The sequence below is a fragment of the Nelusetta ayraudi genome, unplaced genomic scaffold (genome assembly GCF_046127955.1).
Source record: "Nelusetta ayraudi isolate G7.1 ecotype Tasmania unplaced genomic scaffold, CSIRO-AGI_Nayr_v1 ptg000011l, whole genome shotgun sequence".
Classification (NCBI taxonomy): domain Eukaryota; kingdom Metazoa; phylum Chordata; class Actinopteri; order Tetraodontiformes; family Monacanthidae; genus Nelusetta; species Nelusetta ayraudi.
Window position 1 is genome coordinate 9,784,294 of NW_027466061.1, and position 13,151 is coordinate 9,797,444.

Below are 13,151 nucleotides of genomic sequence, written 5' to 3' on the forward strand. Positions count from 1 at the left end.
AAACAATAATACTAATTGTAATACAACAATAACAATAATCATAAAAAATAAGGACTATTTATTTTCTTCTGATGATATTAACTTATAACTTCTTGTTTGCTTGTCACTCCCTGTATCCTTCACATCCTTCCCTCTTAGTCCACTTCTCCTCTGCTCTCATTTCCTCCCCTCCCCTCTCCTTTCCTCTCTTTACTTTCTCCACCTTTCTCCTCCCCTCCTGCCACCTGCTCGTGTCTCCTCTCCTGCTTTCATCTCATCACATCTTACTTTCTCCCAATGCGGATGTCTACCCCGAACCTCCGCTCCTCACCTCTCCTCACCTCTCCTCACCCCAACTCACACTCCCTGATCCTCCTCCAGATATTAACGGGCTCCACGACTTAGCCCTTCTCGCTCTCAATAATTCAGTGGGGCCGTCAGATCGTCAAGCGCACACGCGCACACGAATGCATGCAGTCTTGCCGATGAGCACATTTGAATTTCACATCAAACGCCCTCTGTCTGCATTTGGCTCCTCAAGTATCCACGCACGCGCACGCACACACTTCCTGCTCCCCAGCTCTGCAGAACAAAGTATTACCAAAACAATATTGGAGTAGGAGGAATAGGAGGGCCAGTGTTTTTTTTTCCTTTCTCAGCCGAAAGGATGTGAAGTGTTGCCTTGAAGGCCGAGTTCAGGCAGCTCACACAGCTAACACAGTTCACACTGCTCGAATCAGGGACGGTATAGATTTGTCACAGTTAGGGTCTGGGGGCCTAAATAAAGTGCAGCAGAGCAACGGAAGCAGGAGCTCCAGTTAGTCACTAGTCTGGAATCTGACATGCAGAAACATTCACGGCGTCACGTAATGAGAAACTATGTGAACTACCTGAACCAGGACTAACACGCACTCATTCTACAGTATAAACTGATTTATTCCTCTACCAGATGTCCAGTTGTTGACATTGTTCCTTCTAGCGATGTACCTTGTCGCTGACTCTAACTAACTTCTCTTTACATTATAAAACATTAACATTGGAAAACAACGTCTCTACTCTCAGTGGAACAAAATAAAACCAACCTTTAAGTGACTTGACCAATTTTGAAATTCTTCTCGGCACATATCCTTTGTGAAGTGAGAGATCGCTGACGTGATGTGCGCTGACCACCTCCTCCTGCTCTTCTTCTTAGGGTGCTGAAGGTCTTCCTGTCCCGCACCGCCCAGAGGACGCCCTACATGACCAGCTGGCGAGTGCTGCGCCTGCTGCTGGTCATCCTGCTGGTGGTGCTGTGGTTCCTGGTGGCCTGGACTGCCGCCGTGTGCCAGAACCCCCAGCTGAGCCGGACCCTGATCGCGGTGGGACTCACCCCGGAGGGGCTGCAGTTCAGCACATGCCTGCTGGACCGCTGGGACTACATGATGGCTGTGGGTGAGTGCGGCAGCAGCTGAGGCAGCGCCGTGGTCACGGTGGGAGGTCGCAGCTCAGGGTCGATTTTAGTTTGGAAGGTGCTGCAGGCGCCAGAAGTAGCTGCCGAACTTCCTCGTTACTGTCTGAGATGCACTTGGGTCTGTTCTTCAATTGTGAGCTTTGACTCGGCACACACACTGGAACAAAAGAAGAGAATCAACAGACACAGTTTGCTGTTTGGCTCACCAGAGAATTTCTATTCAGGGGCGGAGCTACGTGGTGGCTCCCAGGGTGGGGGCATCATTTGATAAAACACTGTGTACTTCCACACTACAGCAACTCAAATCACATCTTGTTGATAATGATGTTGATTGATGTACTGTATCCTTGTTTATATGTATTTCTGGCTTCCTGACTGGCCTGGGTTTGGGGAACTGGAGGCTCAAAGAAGAACTTTAATAACCCTCAGCTTGACACTAGGACAGTAGGAACAAACCAATCATAAAGGTTTATTATTAAAATTAACATAGGTGAAGATTTGCTGTCACCTAATTCATAGGCTGACTGTTATGAGGTCAAACTGAAAAGATTTAATAAATACAAAAAACTACAGTGACACTTAGGATAATAAAAAATAGTCTTGTAGTCATTTCAGGTATCTACCTATTGACACTCCTGTGTGAGTAATGATCTCACCCTGTGGAAAGATTTCTGGCTCTGCCGCTCTTTCCACTAAACTTTAAACATCATAGAGGCTTTCAACCACTGCCGCTTCAGCCTCTCTCCTCTGCGCATCGGTCCTGTTCAGGCAGCCGATCCTCGGGGAGGAGGCCACCGTTGGGATAAAGGGAGCGAGGGGGGGAAATGAGCAGATTGTCAATAGAAGAAGCTGATAGATGGATGGACGGACGGATAGAGGCAGAGGAAGGGGGGAAAGCAAAGTCTGTGAAGTGTGACGCTTGCGGGGATGTGGGCGACGGCGCAGAAAAGGTTTTTCCAGCAGCTGAGCAGCAGGAAGACAGTTTGGAGACGGAGCTCTTTGAATGCAACACAACACCTTCAAGTGTGTGTGTGTGTGTGTGTGTGTGTGTGTGTGTGTGCTTGTGCCAAGGGGAAGACAGGAAATCTGTTTGCCCTGACAGCCAATCAGAAAAGAGAACCCAAGCGCGCTGACAGAGGACAGGAATTTGAAGTCACTCTGACAGATTCCAAATGTGATGCTGAGATTTGTAAACTGCTTTTCCGCCATGGACGGTGGTGTCACGCCGAGTCACGAACAACTCTTCCCATTTGATGTCGAAGGATCCCAACAACAACGGCGCCGGTGCCAAAACAGTGTTAACAAGACCAGCGATACAACAATAAGCTGCTTGTTTGAATCAGGAATTAATCTGCATGAGCAGGAGTTGTTCTTTCTTCTCTTGCAAAACAGCCCTGTGCAACAAAGAGAAAGAAGGAGTAAAGAGGAGAGGAGGGTAAATAAATAGCATTTAATCAGTGCTGATTTATGCTACAGGTCTTTCTCATTCATATTAATGGGGTGTAATCAGTGTTAAGACTTTACAGAGTCGTACTGAACGCAGTCCTTGGCACAGTTTCCTGACGCTCTCGGCTGTGTGCAAACAAATCAATGAGTCGTGCGTAAGGAGAACCTTTGGTGGTGTGGCCCGCCTGGGGATTTTTAAAAATCTGCTTCTGTTGATAAAACAAAATATTGTTGCTTGAAAAAAATATTAGCCCAAACTTAAAGTTAGATTTATACTGACATACTAAACCTGCAAAACTGCAGCATCCCCGAGAGAAATTCTCCTTGTTTCATTTCAAAATAATTAATATTGATTTTTGTGATTTTATTTTATTTTTGCCTTTCATATGCAATTTACAGCCCGATAACTCTGGGTGCAGACGCCAATGAAATAAACTGCTCCCAAAACTGAGGACGGATTTTGTTTCCTTGCTCAGATTTGTCGATAATCAGCAGCACACCGTGAAAGAAGCTGCTAGAAAAACCGGTGAAAGACGCAGAGCCAGGAAGAGGAAAACATCTGGAGGTGTGAGGTGCTGTCGTGTTGCGCTGTCAAGGCAGATGAAGGCAGAGGAGATTCTTGAACACAGCATTATTCATGAGATGCAAATCAAAAGCCGACACACCAGACAGAAAAAGGGGGGGTGGGGGGGGAACAGCGCTGACAGAAGTAAAAGCCCAGGAAAGCAATTCAGGAAAGCAAAATATCAACGGGAACAGAAGGAGATGCTGAGATGATTAAGAAAAGGACGACAAATGAAAATGTTTTTGCCAACTGAAAACTAAACAGTAAACACTGACACAATCAAAGAAGAAAATGTTGAGAAGGAAGAGGTGAGAGTGATGAGGGTGAGCCTGGCTACATCATGACAACAGTCTCACACTGCCTCATTTTTTCCCTGTTTTTTAGAATTCAGCCAGAGATCCCACTTCTTCTTACTTCTGATTGGCCATTACTCCTTACTTCCAATCTTAACCCTAACCCTGACCCCTGACCCCTTTCACAATCAGAAGGAAGTAGGGGTGAAGCTTTGATGAATTCTTGCAAAAACAAAAAACAACAGCACACATTTAAACTAAAACCTTGTGTTCTTCAGCTGAGTTGCTCTTCCTGCTGTGGGGCGTCTACCTCTGCTACGCCGTGCGCACCGTACCCTCAGCCTTCCACGAGCCGCGCTACATGGCGGCGGCCATCTACAATGAGCTCCTCTGCTCCGCCATCTTCCACATCATCAGGTGGGCCAAGAACCGTCTTATTTGTTCTTCTGTCAATGGCAAAAAAATAACTGTGACAAAATGCATATTTGTCTGTGTAGCAAGGCTCTCTGTCACTTCCTGTGTTTCCCACTTTCTGCCTTCATGGCATGCTGCCTGTGTTAAGAGCAAAGACTAATCTGATTGGTTGTGCAATATGACAGGACCGACTAAAAGCACTTCGGATTGGAGCTTTTCAAGAAAGGAAGTACAGTCAGAGAGGAAAAACAATCAGACCCTTCTTCTTCTTCTTCTTCTTCTTCTTCTTCTTCTTCTTCTTCTTCTTCTGTGCAGCCATAGCTTCTGCAAACAAGGCTTGCAAACATGAGCAGCGGTTGTTTAATCCTAACGAGAGAAGAGCTATTTGCCTGTTCCGAGTGGGCATAACAAGTGCAGAACATGTTAGATGAAAGGCAAAGTTCACCCGCCTCCTTCATCCAGCAAGTGAACAGTGTCAACGGAGCGCCGTGCCACGCGGCTTGAAAGGAGGGTGAATAGAAAATGTCTTCTCCAGGCAGAGCTGCAGCTCCGTGCCAGAGCCCAAAATAAACCCTGCGTGCCCTGCAACCGTCTCTCTCCTTCTCTCTATCTGTCTTCTTGTCGCCCCAGCACAGAGGTGGAAATTATGTAACCAGCTAGATTTGGCACCAATATATTTAGAAAGTTAAAGATTAGCAATAAAATAAGTGTTTAAGCGTAGCTCGTGAAGCCCCTTTAACAAAATCAGCGGGCGCTCTCGTCAGTCCCAGAACTGTTTGACTGCCTGTGTGTCTTGCTTGCAACTTACTGTCATTTAATTATAAGGAAAACTGTTGCAGGTAGTTTCGGATCATGTGGTATTCACCACATTGGCCCTTCCCTCCCTTTCATTCCACTCAGCCTCTGGTTCAACTGAATAAAAAGCAACAGGTCACATCCTTCCAATCTGTTTGGAAGCAGAAAAATAAAAATAGTCATGAGGAGGAAGATATTGCTGCCTTTGCCAGGAGATAAACCAATGAGTGTGTGTGTGTTTTAAAAATGAATGAGAAATGTGAAGCACCTGCAGAATTGGCAGTCAAAGGTCGTTTGCATCTTGTCAGACACACACACACACACACACACACACACACACACGCACCTCTGAACTGGATGCTGTCCAATAAGTACATTGATTCATCCATCATGCCTGGATCTGATTTGTTGGGGGAAAATTGGTGGCTGAAATGAAACCACTGTTTAGAGGGAGGCACACATTACACAACCTGCTGCTCCGAGCACTGGAGAGACTGTGCACAGCTGGGTTGAGTCAGTGGTGAGAAAAGTGGGCCTTGATTTGAGAAATTCAAATATTTTGCTGTAGTCAGTAAAGAGTGCTAATGTTTGGACAAAATAGACGACAAGTATTGAAGCGACTGCACCGTAGTGGATGAATTCATGTGTTGGAAACTCTCCTGTGTGTATGGTATGGTATAGGCTTTATTGTCATTGCAATAAAGCATCCCCGTCCAAACATATGCAGCACAAATACAATACGACATGGTAAAGACAGGACTGCAGGATTGAGCATTTTCAGTGGGGGGCAGAAAGGGGAGAACAGAAGGGGAGAGGAGGAGAAAAAAAAAGACGCTCTCAAACTATGTTCCTGGGAGGGAGTACAGTGTGGGACCGGAAAAAAAACTTCAGCAACAAAAGCACATATAAAACGTTTGCAAACATAGAGACACCATAACTTGCAAGGGGGGGAGGGGAGTAGGGGAAGTGAGTTTCTCCATTGTAGGCAGGCAGCCAGCCGCAGCCGTTGAGGCGCCGCCACACAGGCCCCGCCCGCCACACTGTGGGATGAAGCGGCGAAGGCGTTGGATGGGGGGGTGGGGGAGTGCGTGCTTATGTGCGTGTGTGCAAGCGTTCATGGATGTGTGTGCATAAGACCCAGAGAGTCACTTCGTCCAACGCCGCCATCTTGGTGCCTCGTCATGCCGATAACACAGCAGTTGCTGTGGAGACATCCCTGATTGTGCCCCATACAAAGTCAACAATCTGCAGGTGTCCATGAGGAAAGGGGGGAGGGAGGAAGTTCAGAGCGTCCAACTGCTGCAATCTCCTGGATGAGTTGTTCCAGCAGCAGCCTTGGCCAAAGCCGAATTACAGATTGGAATTGTTTGGGTTAGGGCGAGTAGCCGTATTGTGAATGTCCAACCCTGAATGTCCATACTGGTCACCAGAACGATCCATATTCCTTTGTAAAGCCGAGAGCTTCTCCAAGGTGACATCCACATCGCGCCTCAGATCAGAAAGTTCCGCTTTCAGCTCCGCTTTCAAATTAAAAAGCTCTGCTTTCAGCTCCGCTCTCAGTTCCGAAATCGGCACAGTCTGTGAGTGCCAACGGCTTTACCCACCTCGAAAATCATGAGGGGCAGCCTTTGGGGGCCATGGACCGCTGCCCTCGTCTTCAGAATTTGTTGATAACTTGCAGAAAGCCTGTTATCATTAATCCGAATAGGTAGACATCTTCAATATCCTCAACGCAACGTCCATCACGTAGCCCGCAGCGAACGTTCCGTCGGGGCAGACAGGTTCCCCTGAACCGATCTTGTCAATTGTGTTGAGAGACCAGTTGATCAATTCCATGGTTTAGTTTGGAGCCAGAGCAGTGAGAGGCTCTAAAAGTCACGACAAGACAGGACGAGACAAGAGAAGCGAAGCAGGGAAGATAAGGGAGAGGAGAGGAGGAGAGATGCCTTCGTTGGGAGCCAGAAGTATTTAGTTTAGTGAGTTTTATGGTGATGAAGACGCGCTGTTGTCTGTTCTGCAGGTTCTCCACAGTTCCAGGCCTCCATCCTGACTGGATGCTCATGTTGTTCTTCGCTCACACTCACCTGACTGTCACAGTGACTTTGGGTCTGCTGCTGGTTCCAAAGGTAAAAAAAAAAATACTTCACACATACATACATAACTGGATACATACATACATACATACATACATACATAACTGAACATCATTATATGTTGTTGATCTCTCAGGAGATTTAAACCACAGCACAAATATTCAAGGCTTTGACTCCAAGTGCAATATTATATCTCTACTTTATTTATTCAGTCTTTCCTAGTGAACACATTATGATCAACAAACTGATTTCCGGCCATTAGACTAGAGTTGCTAATATTGTCACAAACTAATTTGTTAAAATTGAATTATTCACGCACACAAAACTTGCAAAAAAAAAAGAAAATACTGGAAAAAAATCCAACGTTTTAAACAGCTGCTTCAGTTAATCATCGTGAGCTGCTCCTCTGTTTGCCGCCCACACTGACTCACGATTCGCCGCCATCCCATCAAAGTCATCTAGGATTGGTTAGCAGTTGTTGTAATACGGTCGAGTTCTCCCTCCGGCGTCTTTATAATCCATCTGAAGTCTGATGGAAAACGTTTAATCCTCCCGCTGTGCCAGAGATGCGGCGCTTGCTCTCTCTTTCTTAATTAGGCACCTCGCAAGCGCAAGTCGGTCGACTGCGTGCCGATAATGAAGCACAATGGGAGGAGAGAAGTGTAACAATTTGCCGGGTGCTGGCAGCAGCTAAGCGTCTGTGGAAATACAATGCCTTCACTGAACTGAGTTCATATCTGATGCCCATCACTGTGACGCTCCGAGCAGCCTGCTGAACTTTAACCTTTCTCTCCGCGCAGTTCCTGTTCAAAGGGACGCAGACCAGGGATGATATCGCCACCGAGGCCTACGAGGAGGAGCTGGACATGGGCCGATCGGGCTCTTACCTGAACAATAGCATCACCTCGGCGTGGAGCGAGCACAGTCTGGACCCCGAGGACATACGGGTAACCGTATGATCAATAGATAGATAGATAGATAGATAGATAGATAGATAGATAGATAGACAGATATGTACTTGATGTACTTTATTGATCCCAAATTAGGAAAGTATGCTGTTGCAGCACTAAAAACAAACTATACAGCAATCACAAGAAAAAGCCAAAGTGAATCTAAATAGAACAAATAAACAAGGGCAAGGATACGCAAGGTTTTATAAACCATTACTGCAATATTTGCCATTGAGAAAAGTCTAGAATATCATCTGTCAGACAGCAATGATGAGTTTTAGATGGTTCTATACCCCTGTGGAGTCGGTCTGTGCTCGCTGTGCTCGTACTCTTACTCTTACTCTTACTTACTTAGGAGGAGCTGAAGAAGCTGTACGCCCAGCTGGAAGTCTACAAACACAAGAAGATGCTCGCCAACAATCCCCACCTGCAGAAGAAGCGCAACTCCAAGAAGGGCCTGGGCCGCTCGCTGATGAAGCGCATCACGGAGATCCCGGAGACCATGCACCTCCACCGGCAGTGCAGCCGCGAGGACGGCAGCGAGCACGGCAGCAACCGCAGCACGCTGAGGAGGAACCTGTTTGAAGCGGGCCAGCACGGTGACATCTCCACTTCTCCATGGTTGCCAGCTGTGTGAGTGTTTTTTTTGGGTTTGGATGAATAAACCCAATGATCGATGGCTTTTACACACAGGCAAACATCGAGACGACGCCTCGAGGGGCAAAGTCACGGGTCTGAAGAAGTCGCTCAGTTTTGACCACGTCTGCGACCAGGATGAGGACACGGGAAGCCAGGCCGACTCGACCGCAGGAGATAAAACCACTCCCGTCTGTGGTGTCGACGGCGGAGGGGAGGGGTCTCTCCTGGGCTCCCTGATTGGCCGAAAGCACGCCAAGAAGCAGCTGGAACCGTCCGGAACGCCACCGCCGAGACTAGAACCGGCCGAATCCACAGAGTCCGTCCCGCTCTTCTGGAAATCGGCCAGCGTTCACAACCTGACGCACGAGAAGAAGCCCATCCACCTGCGCACCTCCATCATGCAGAAGTCCCTGAGCGTCATCGCCAGTGCCAAGGAGAAGATGCCCGGCCTGGGCAACAAGACGCAGAGCGTGGAGGACGCCAGCAAGAGGGGCCTGAAGGGGCAGGAGGAGATGATGCTGTCGGAGGTTGACGAGACGCCCGAGCATTACCCCAAGATGAGCATCAGCCAATCGGTGGAGTACTCCAAGACGCCGCTCAAGATGGGCATCATGAAGCAGCAGGTACGTTGTATGTCTGCAGAGGTTCTCAGCTGTCCAGGTCATTTAAGTGTAGAAGCGTGAAGTTGAGGCAGCTGGGCTGGTTTTGTTACAGCGAAGCCTTTTGGATAAGAGACAAAACGTCTTCAAGACAGCAAAACCAGTCCAGTTGCCTCAACGTAACCCTTCTACACCAACGTTCCAATCTGGATGGGTGTGGGGTGTTGGTGTGAAGGATGATAAAGAACACATCCATCTAGCAAACAGCCCACAGAAAGCATTTGTGAAGGGGGGGAAACTTGGTATTATGCGAACCAATCACATGTTGATTCATGATGGAACCTCACGAGATTGACTGTTCACAGTAAATCAAGCCTTGTGTGCTTGTTCTGTTGCTTGATTGATTCCAGGTGAGTGGCAGCCAGCCGTCCATTTGCTCCGACAGTGGCAGGAACCTCTACGACGTGTCCGAGGTCTGTCTCTGGGAAATAGAAGAGCCACAGACTCCCTCAGAGGTGAAGGCCCAGAAACACGTTTCCATCGCTCCCGGTGAAACCATCCCTGGCCGCAGGGGCAGCAGCAGCAGCTCGGCTAAAGGGTCCCGGTCTCAGCAGAGGCAGAAAGCAGGACACTCGCCTTCCAACAGGCGGCGCTCCAAAGACAAAGGCGGGGAGAGAGATGAAGGAAGGGACGCCAGGAAGGCCCGACCACCGCGCTCACCCCTCCCTCTCAAGCTGGACGTATGTCCTTGGGAGTTCGACGACCAGCCCATGCTAGCCCAAGATTCCGAAACCATCTCCCCCGACAGGATCAGGCGCAAGAAAAGCGTCACGCCCACCGATGGGAAACCCAAGGGGCTCCACTCGGACCACTCAAAGTCCACCGGCAGCCTCCTGCAGCCTCCGTCGCTGATGGTGGAGATCTGCCCGTGGGACTACGCCAGCCCACCTTCCCCAAAGCAGGAGAAGACGTGCAACAGCCCGAGCATGCACAAAAAGAAACGGAAAGGCTCTTGCTCATCCAATCACAAAGCCGAGCGGGAGAAAGGGCGGGAGAAGGGCCGAGAGAGGCGGAGCTCCTCCAGTAAGCCGCACTCGGAGAGGCGGCGAGTCAGCCAGTCGTCGGAGTGCAGCGGGCTGGCTTCCGAGCGGCGGCGGAGCTCCAGCAGGGACCCGGAGCTGGCGGAGATGAGAAGGGCTGAGGGTTTGTCCAAAGAGGGCGATGTATTGCACACAAACTTCAGTCCGAGCAAAAAAACCTCTGAGAAGAAGAAGGAGAGCTCTCAGAGCAGTAGTCACAAACCCGCAGTCATGGCTGACGTCTGCCCCTGGGACTTTGAGGAGCCCGACTCCAGCAAGAGGGCGTAATGACCTCTCGTCATGATTGTATTTTTATTTTTTTATCACAGACCGACAGCACAGAGGACGCGGCAAAAGAAATTGAGTTGCATTTGAACACTGGAATGTTTTTGAGCCCCTGCCGCCCTGAAGGAAACTGAAACTGATTTTGCAAGGAAAGTAGCCATCGTTCTGCCGTCCTCCGCCTCCATCGAAACACGTCGGAACTGTGCTGACGAAACAGACTTCTTACTCTGCGGTGGACTGAGTGCAGATTGCGTCATTTAAACTAATTTGTGGTCTGCACTCTGGCTTCCACCTTTGTCAGAGTTGCATTGTGAGTGTTTTTATCACATGGAGCGCAGCAAAATGCTTTGAAAGAGAATCCAGCGAGACAATCATTTTGTCACCTACACAACAAATATCATCACCTACAAGATCAAATGTTACCCATCACTCGACACGACACAATACGATACGATGCAATACAATATGTTACGATACGATAAAATATGATACGATACAATATGACATGACTCAATATGATACAATACGATAAGATACGATACAATACAAAACGACAGGATACAACACGACACAATATGGTACGGCTGTTGATCAGAACATGCCAGAGAGATGGAGAAATTATGACACTTGTGTGACGTTGGCTGAAACCCCCAAATGCAGCACTGATGATGACGATAAGGCTAAATATATAATTCATCGAAAAAGGAAAAAGTGATCTTTTTGTGTGGTTGAAACATAAAAAACAAAACAAACAATTGCACCAAGGATCTTTTCAAAAATATTTACTCTATAGGTGTTTTCCACATTGCATTCCACAGTGGCAACCGTTGCAGTTTTTGCTTGGGATGTTTGTTCGCATTGGTGCGTTATATCTTTGAAATATCGATGTTGGTTGACATTGTATCGACACCTGAAGGTGAGCGGCACTCAGTCATCAACCAGCCCTTCTGGTGATGATGCGTTCCATCCTCGCCCTGGGCGTCTACTCTCCCCTCTGTCAAGAGGTCTTAGCAGGACCCAATCCAAGCCTGACGGGAGCGAACGATGTGAATAATGAATTATTTCTGACACGCGGTTAGCCCGTTTTGCATCTCCTTGACTGCACCTTCCTTTACATTCTTGCACAAATTCATGTCTAGACTATGCATGTCCAGTGCTTTTCTGTGAAAGAAAAAAAAAAACAGAAGACGAGCTGTTTATTGTCTTACCATCAGCATCCATGGCAATCGGAAATAGATGTACAACAGCAGCCCCTCTGCTCTGACCACCAGTCCGGTGCAACCAGACACAGTTTAGTCACTTCAGCTTTGTGTACATGGTAGACATTCACCAGAAGGCTTAAAAAACTTTCTTCATCTTAAAAAAAAAAAATACCAAAAGAAGATTATTGATGCACATGGATTTTGGAAAAAAAAATGTTGATGTCAGATGGAGTTTCGTATTTATCGAGCATCTTGGAATGACTTTATGTTTGAATCATCTTTTTTGCCAGTCAAACATTGAAAACGGGAAGGAAAAGACTAGATGAATAAACACGAAAGCTTTCACATTTTTTTCTAAGTTTGTGTGAACTGTTTGAAATGAGATATTACAACTTGCCCACCATATATTTTATGCTTGTTATACTCAATAGTGTTTGTCCGGGATGTTGCAAAATGTCATTGCATCCACTCGGGACCATTTATATTGTACATTCATGCTGTGTTGCATGTACATACAGTAAATACTCTTTTTGTTCTCATGTCTGGATCCAGCTTCTCTGTAACGCATTAATATACTTGCTTTAGGCCTGTTTGTATTTATTATTTATTTTTAGTCTTACTGGAATATTTCTTAAAAAGTCACCACAGTGTCACACAGTAGTGGAATTACGTCAGAACGCCACTGGCGTTTGTCACTAAATCAAAAGCAATCAACCACATCAAAGTCCACTATGTATCCTGCATATTCTTATGGGAATATCGATGCCTTCATTTAAAAGCCCCAAATTGACAAATAAACAACAACATTGCAATTGTTTTTGAACATTTTCGAATTCATCTCTCCTAAATTAATTATTTACACTCTTTATGTAGTCGTTTCACTGCAGTTGGTAGTTAATGTTTTCGCAGTCTGTACACTATTGCCATCATGTGGACGTTTGAAGGGCAACACTGACTCAACAGTAAAACGAAGAGGCATGATTGTCTTGAACTTTATTTTCGGCAAATATTTTAGGATCAAATTTGATTGCATTGTAAGTTCATAATGAAATATATATTTAAAAACATATATGAGTCTTTCAAAATGTATTTATTTACTCTTTTTTCTTTTTTTCTTTTTTTTCTTTTTTACGATTTAAAAGTTTGTAATAAGGACATTTGGAGCAATCCTATCCACGGAAACTTTTAAACATTTCATATAAGTTTGGGAAGGCCAGTAAAATACAACACACGAAGCTGCGGTCCGCACTGGTACACTAAAAATCAATAATACATGTCCTAGTGGCAGAGACCGGCGTGATTACCAGTACCACCCAAACCGTGACCCAGCCACACCCCGGCACATGCGTCTGTAAGGGCAGT

At 46.8% G+C, this 13,151-nt stretch overlaps 1 protein-coding gene across 1 annotated transcript in view; it reads left to right on the top strand.

Moving 5' to 3' along the window:
* gpr158b (G protein-coupled receptor 158b) overlaps positions 1-12,722 on the top strand; it is a 43,467-nt gene extending 30,745 nt beyond the window's left edge. The window contains exons 7-13 of the mRNA XM_076020706.1: positions 1,172-1,410; positions 4,012-4,150; positions 6,963-7,068; positions 7,836-7,982; positions 8,341-8,584; positions 8,679-9,247; positions 9,634-12,722. Of these exons, the coding sequence (XP_075876821.1) occupies positions 1,172-1,410; positions 4,012-4,150; positions 6,963-7,068; positions 7,836-7,982; positions 8,341-8,584; positions 8,679-9,247; positions 9,634-10,590 (2,401 nt within the window). The 3' untranslated portion in view covers positions 10,591-12,722. The remainder of the gene's footprint in view (positions 1-1,171; positions 1,411-4,011; positions 4,151-6,962; positions 7,069-7,835; positions 7,983-8,340; positions 8,585-8,678; positions 9,248-9,633) is intronic.
* The last annotated feature ends 429 nt before the right edge of the window (positions 12,723-13,151 follow it).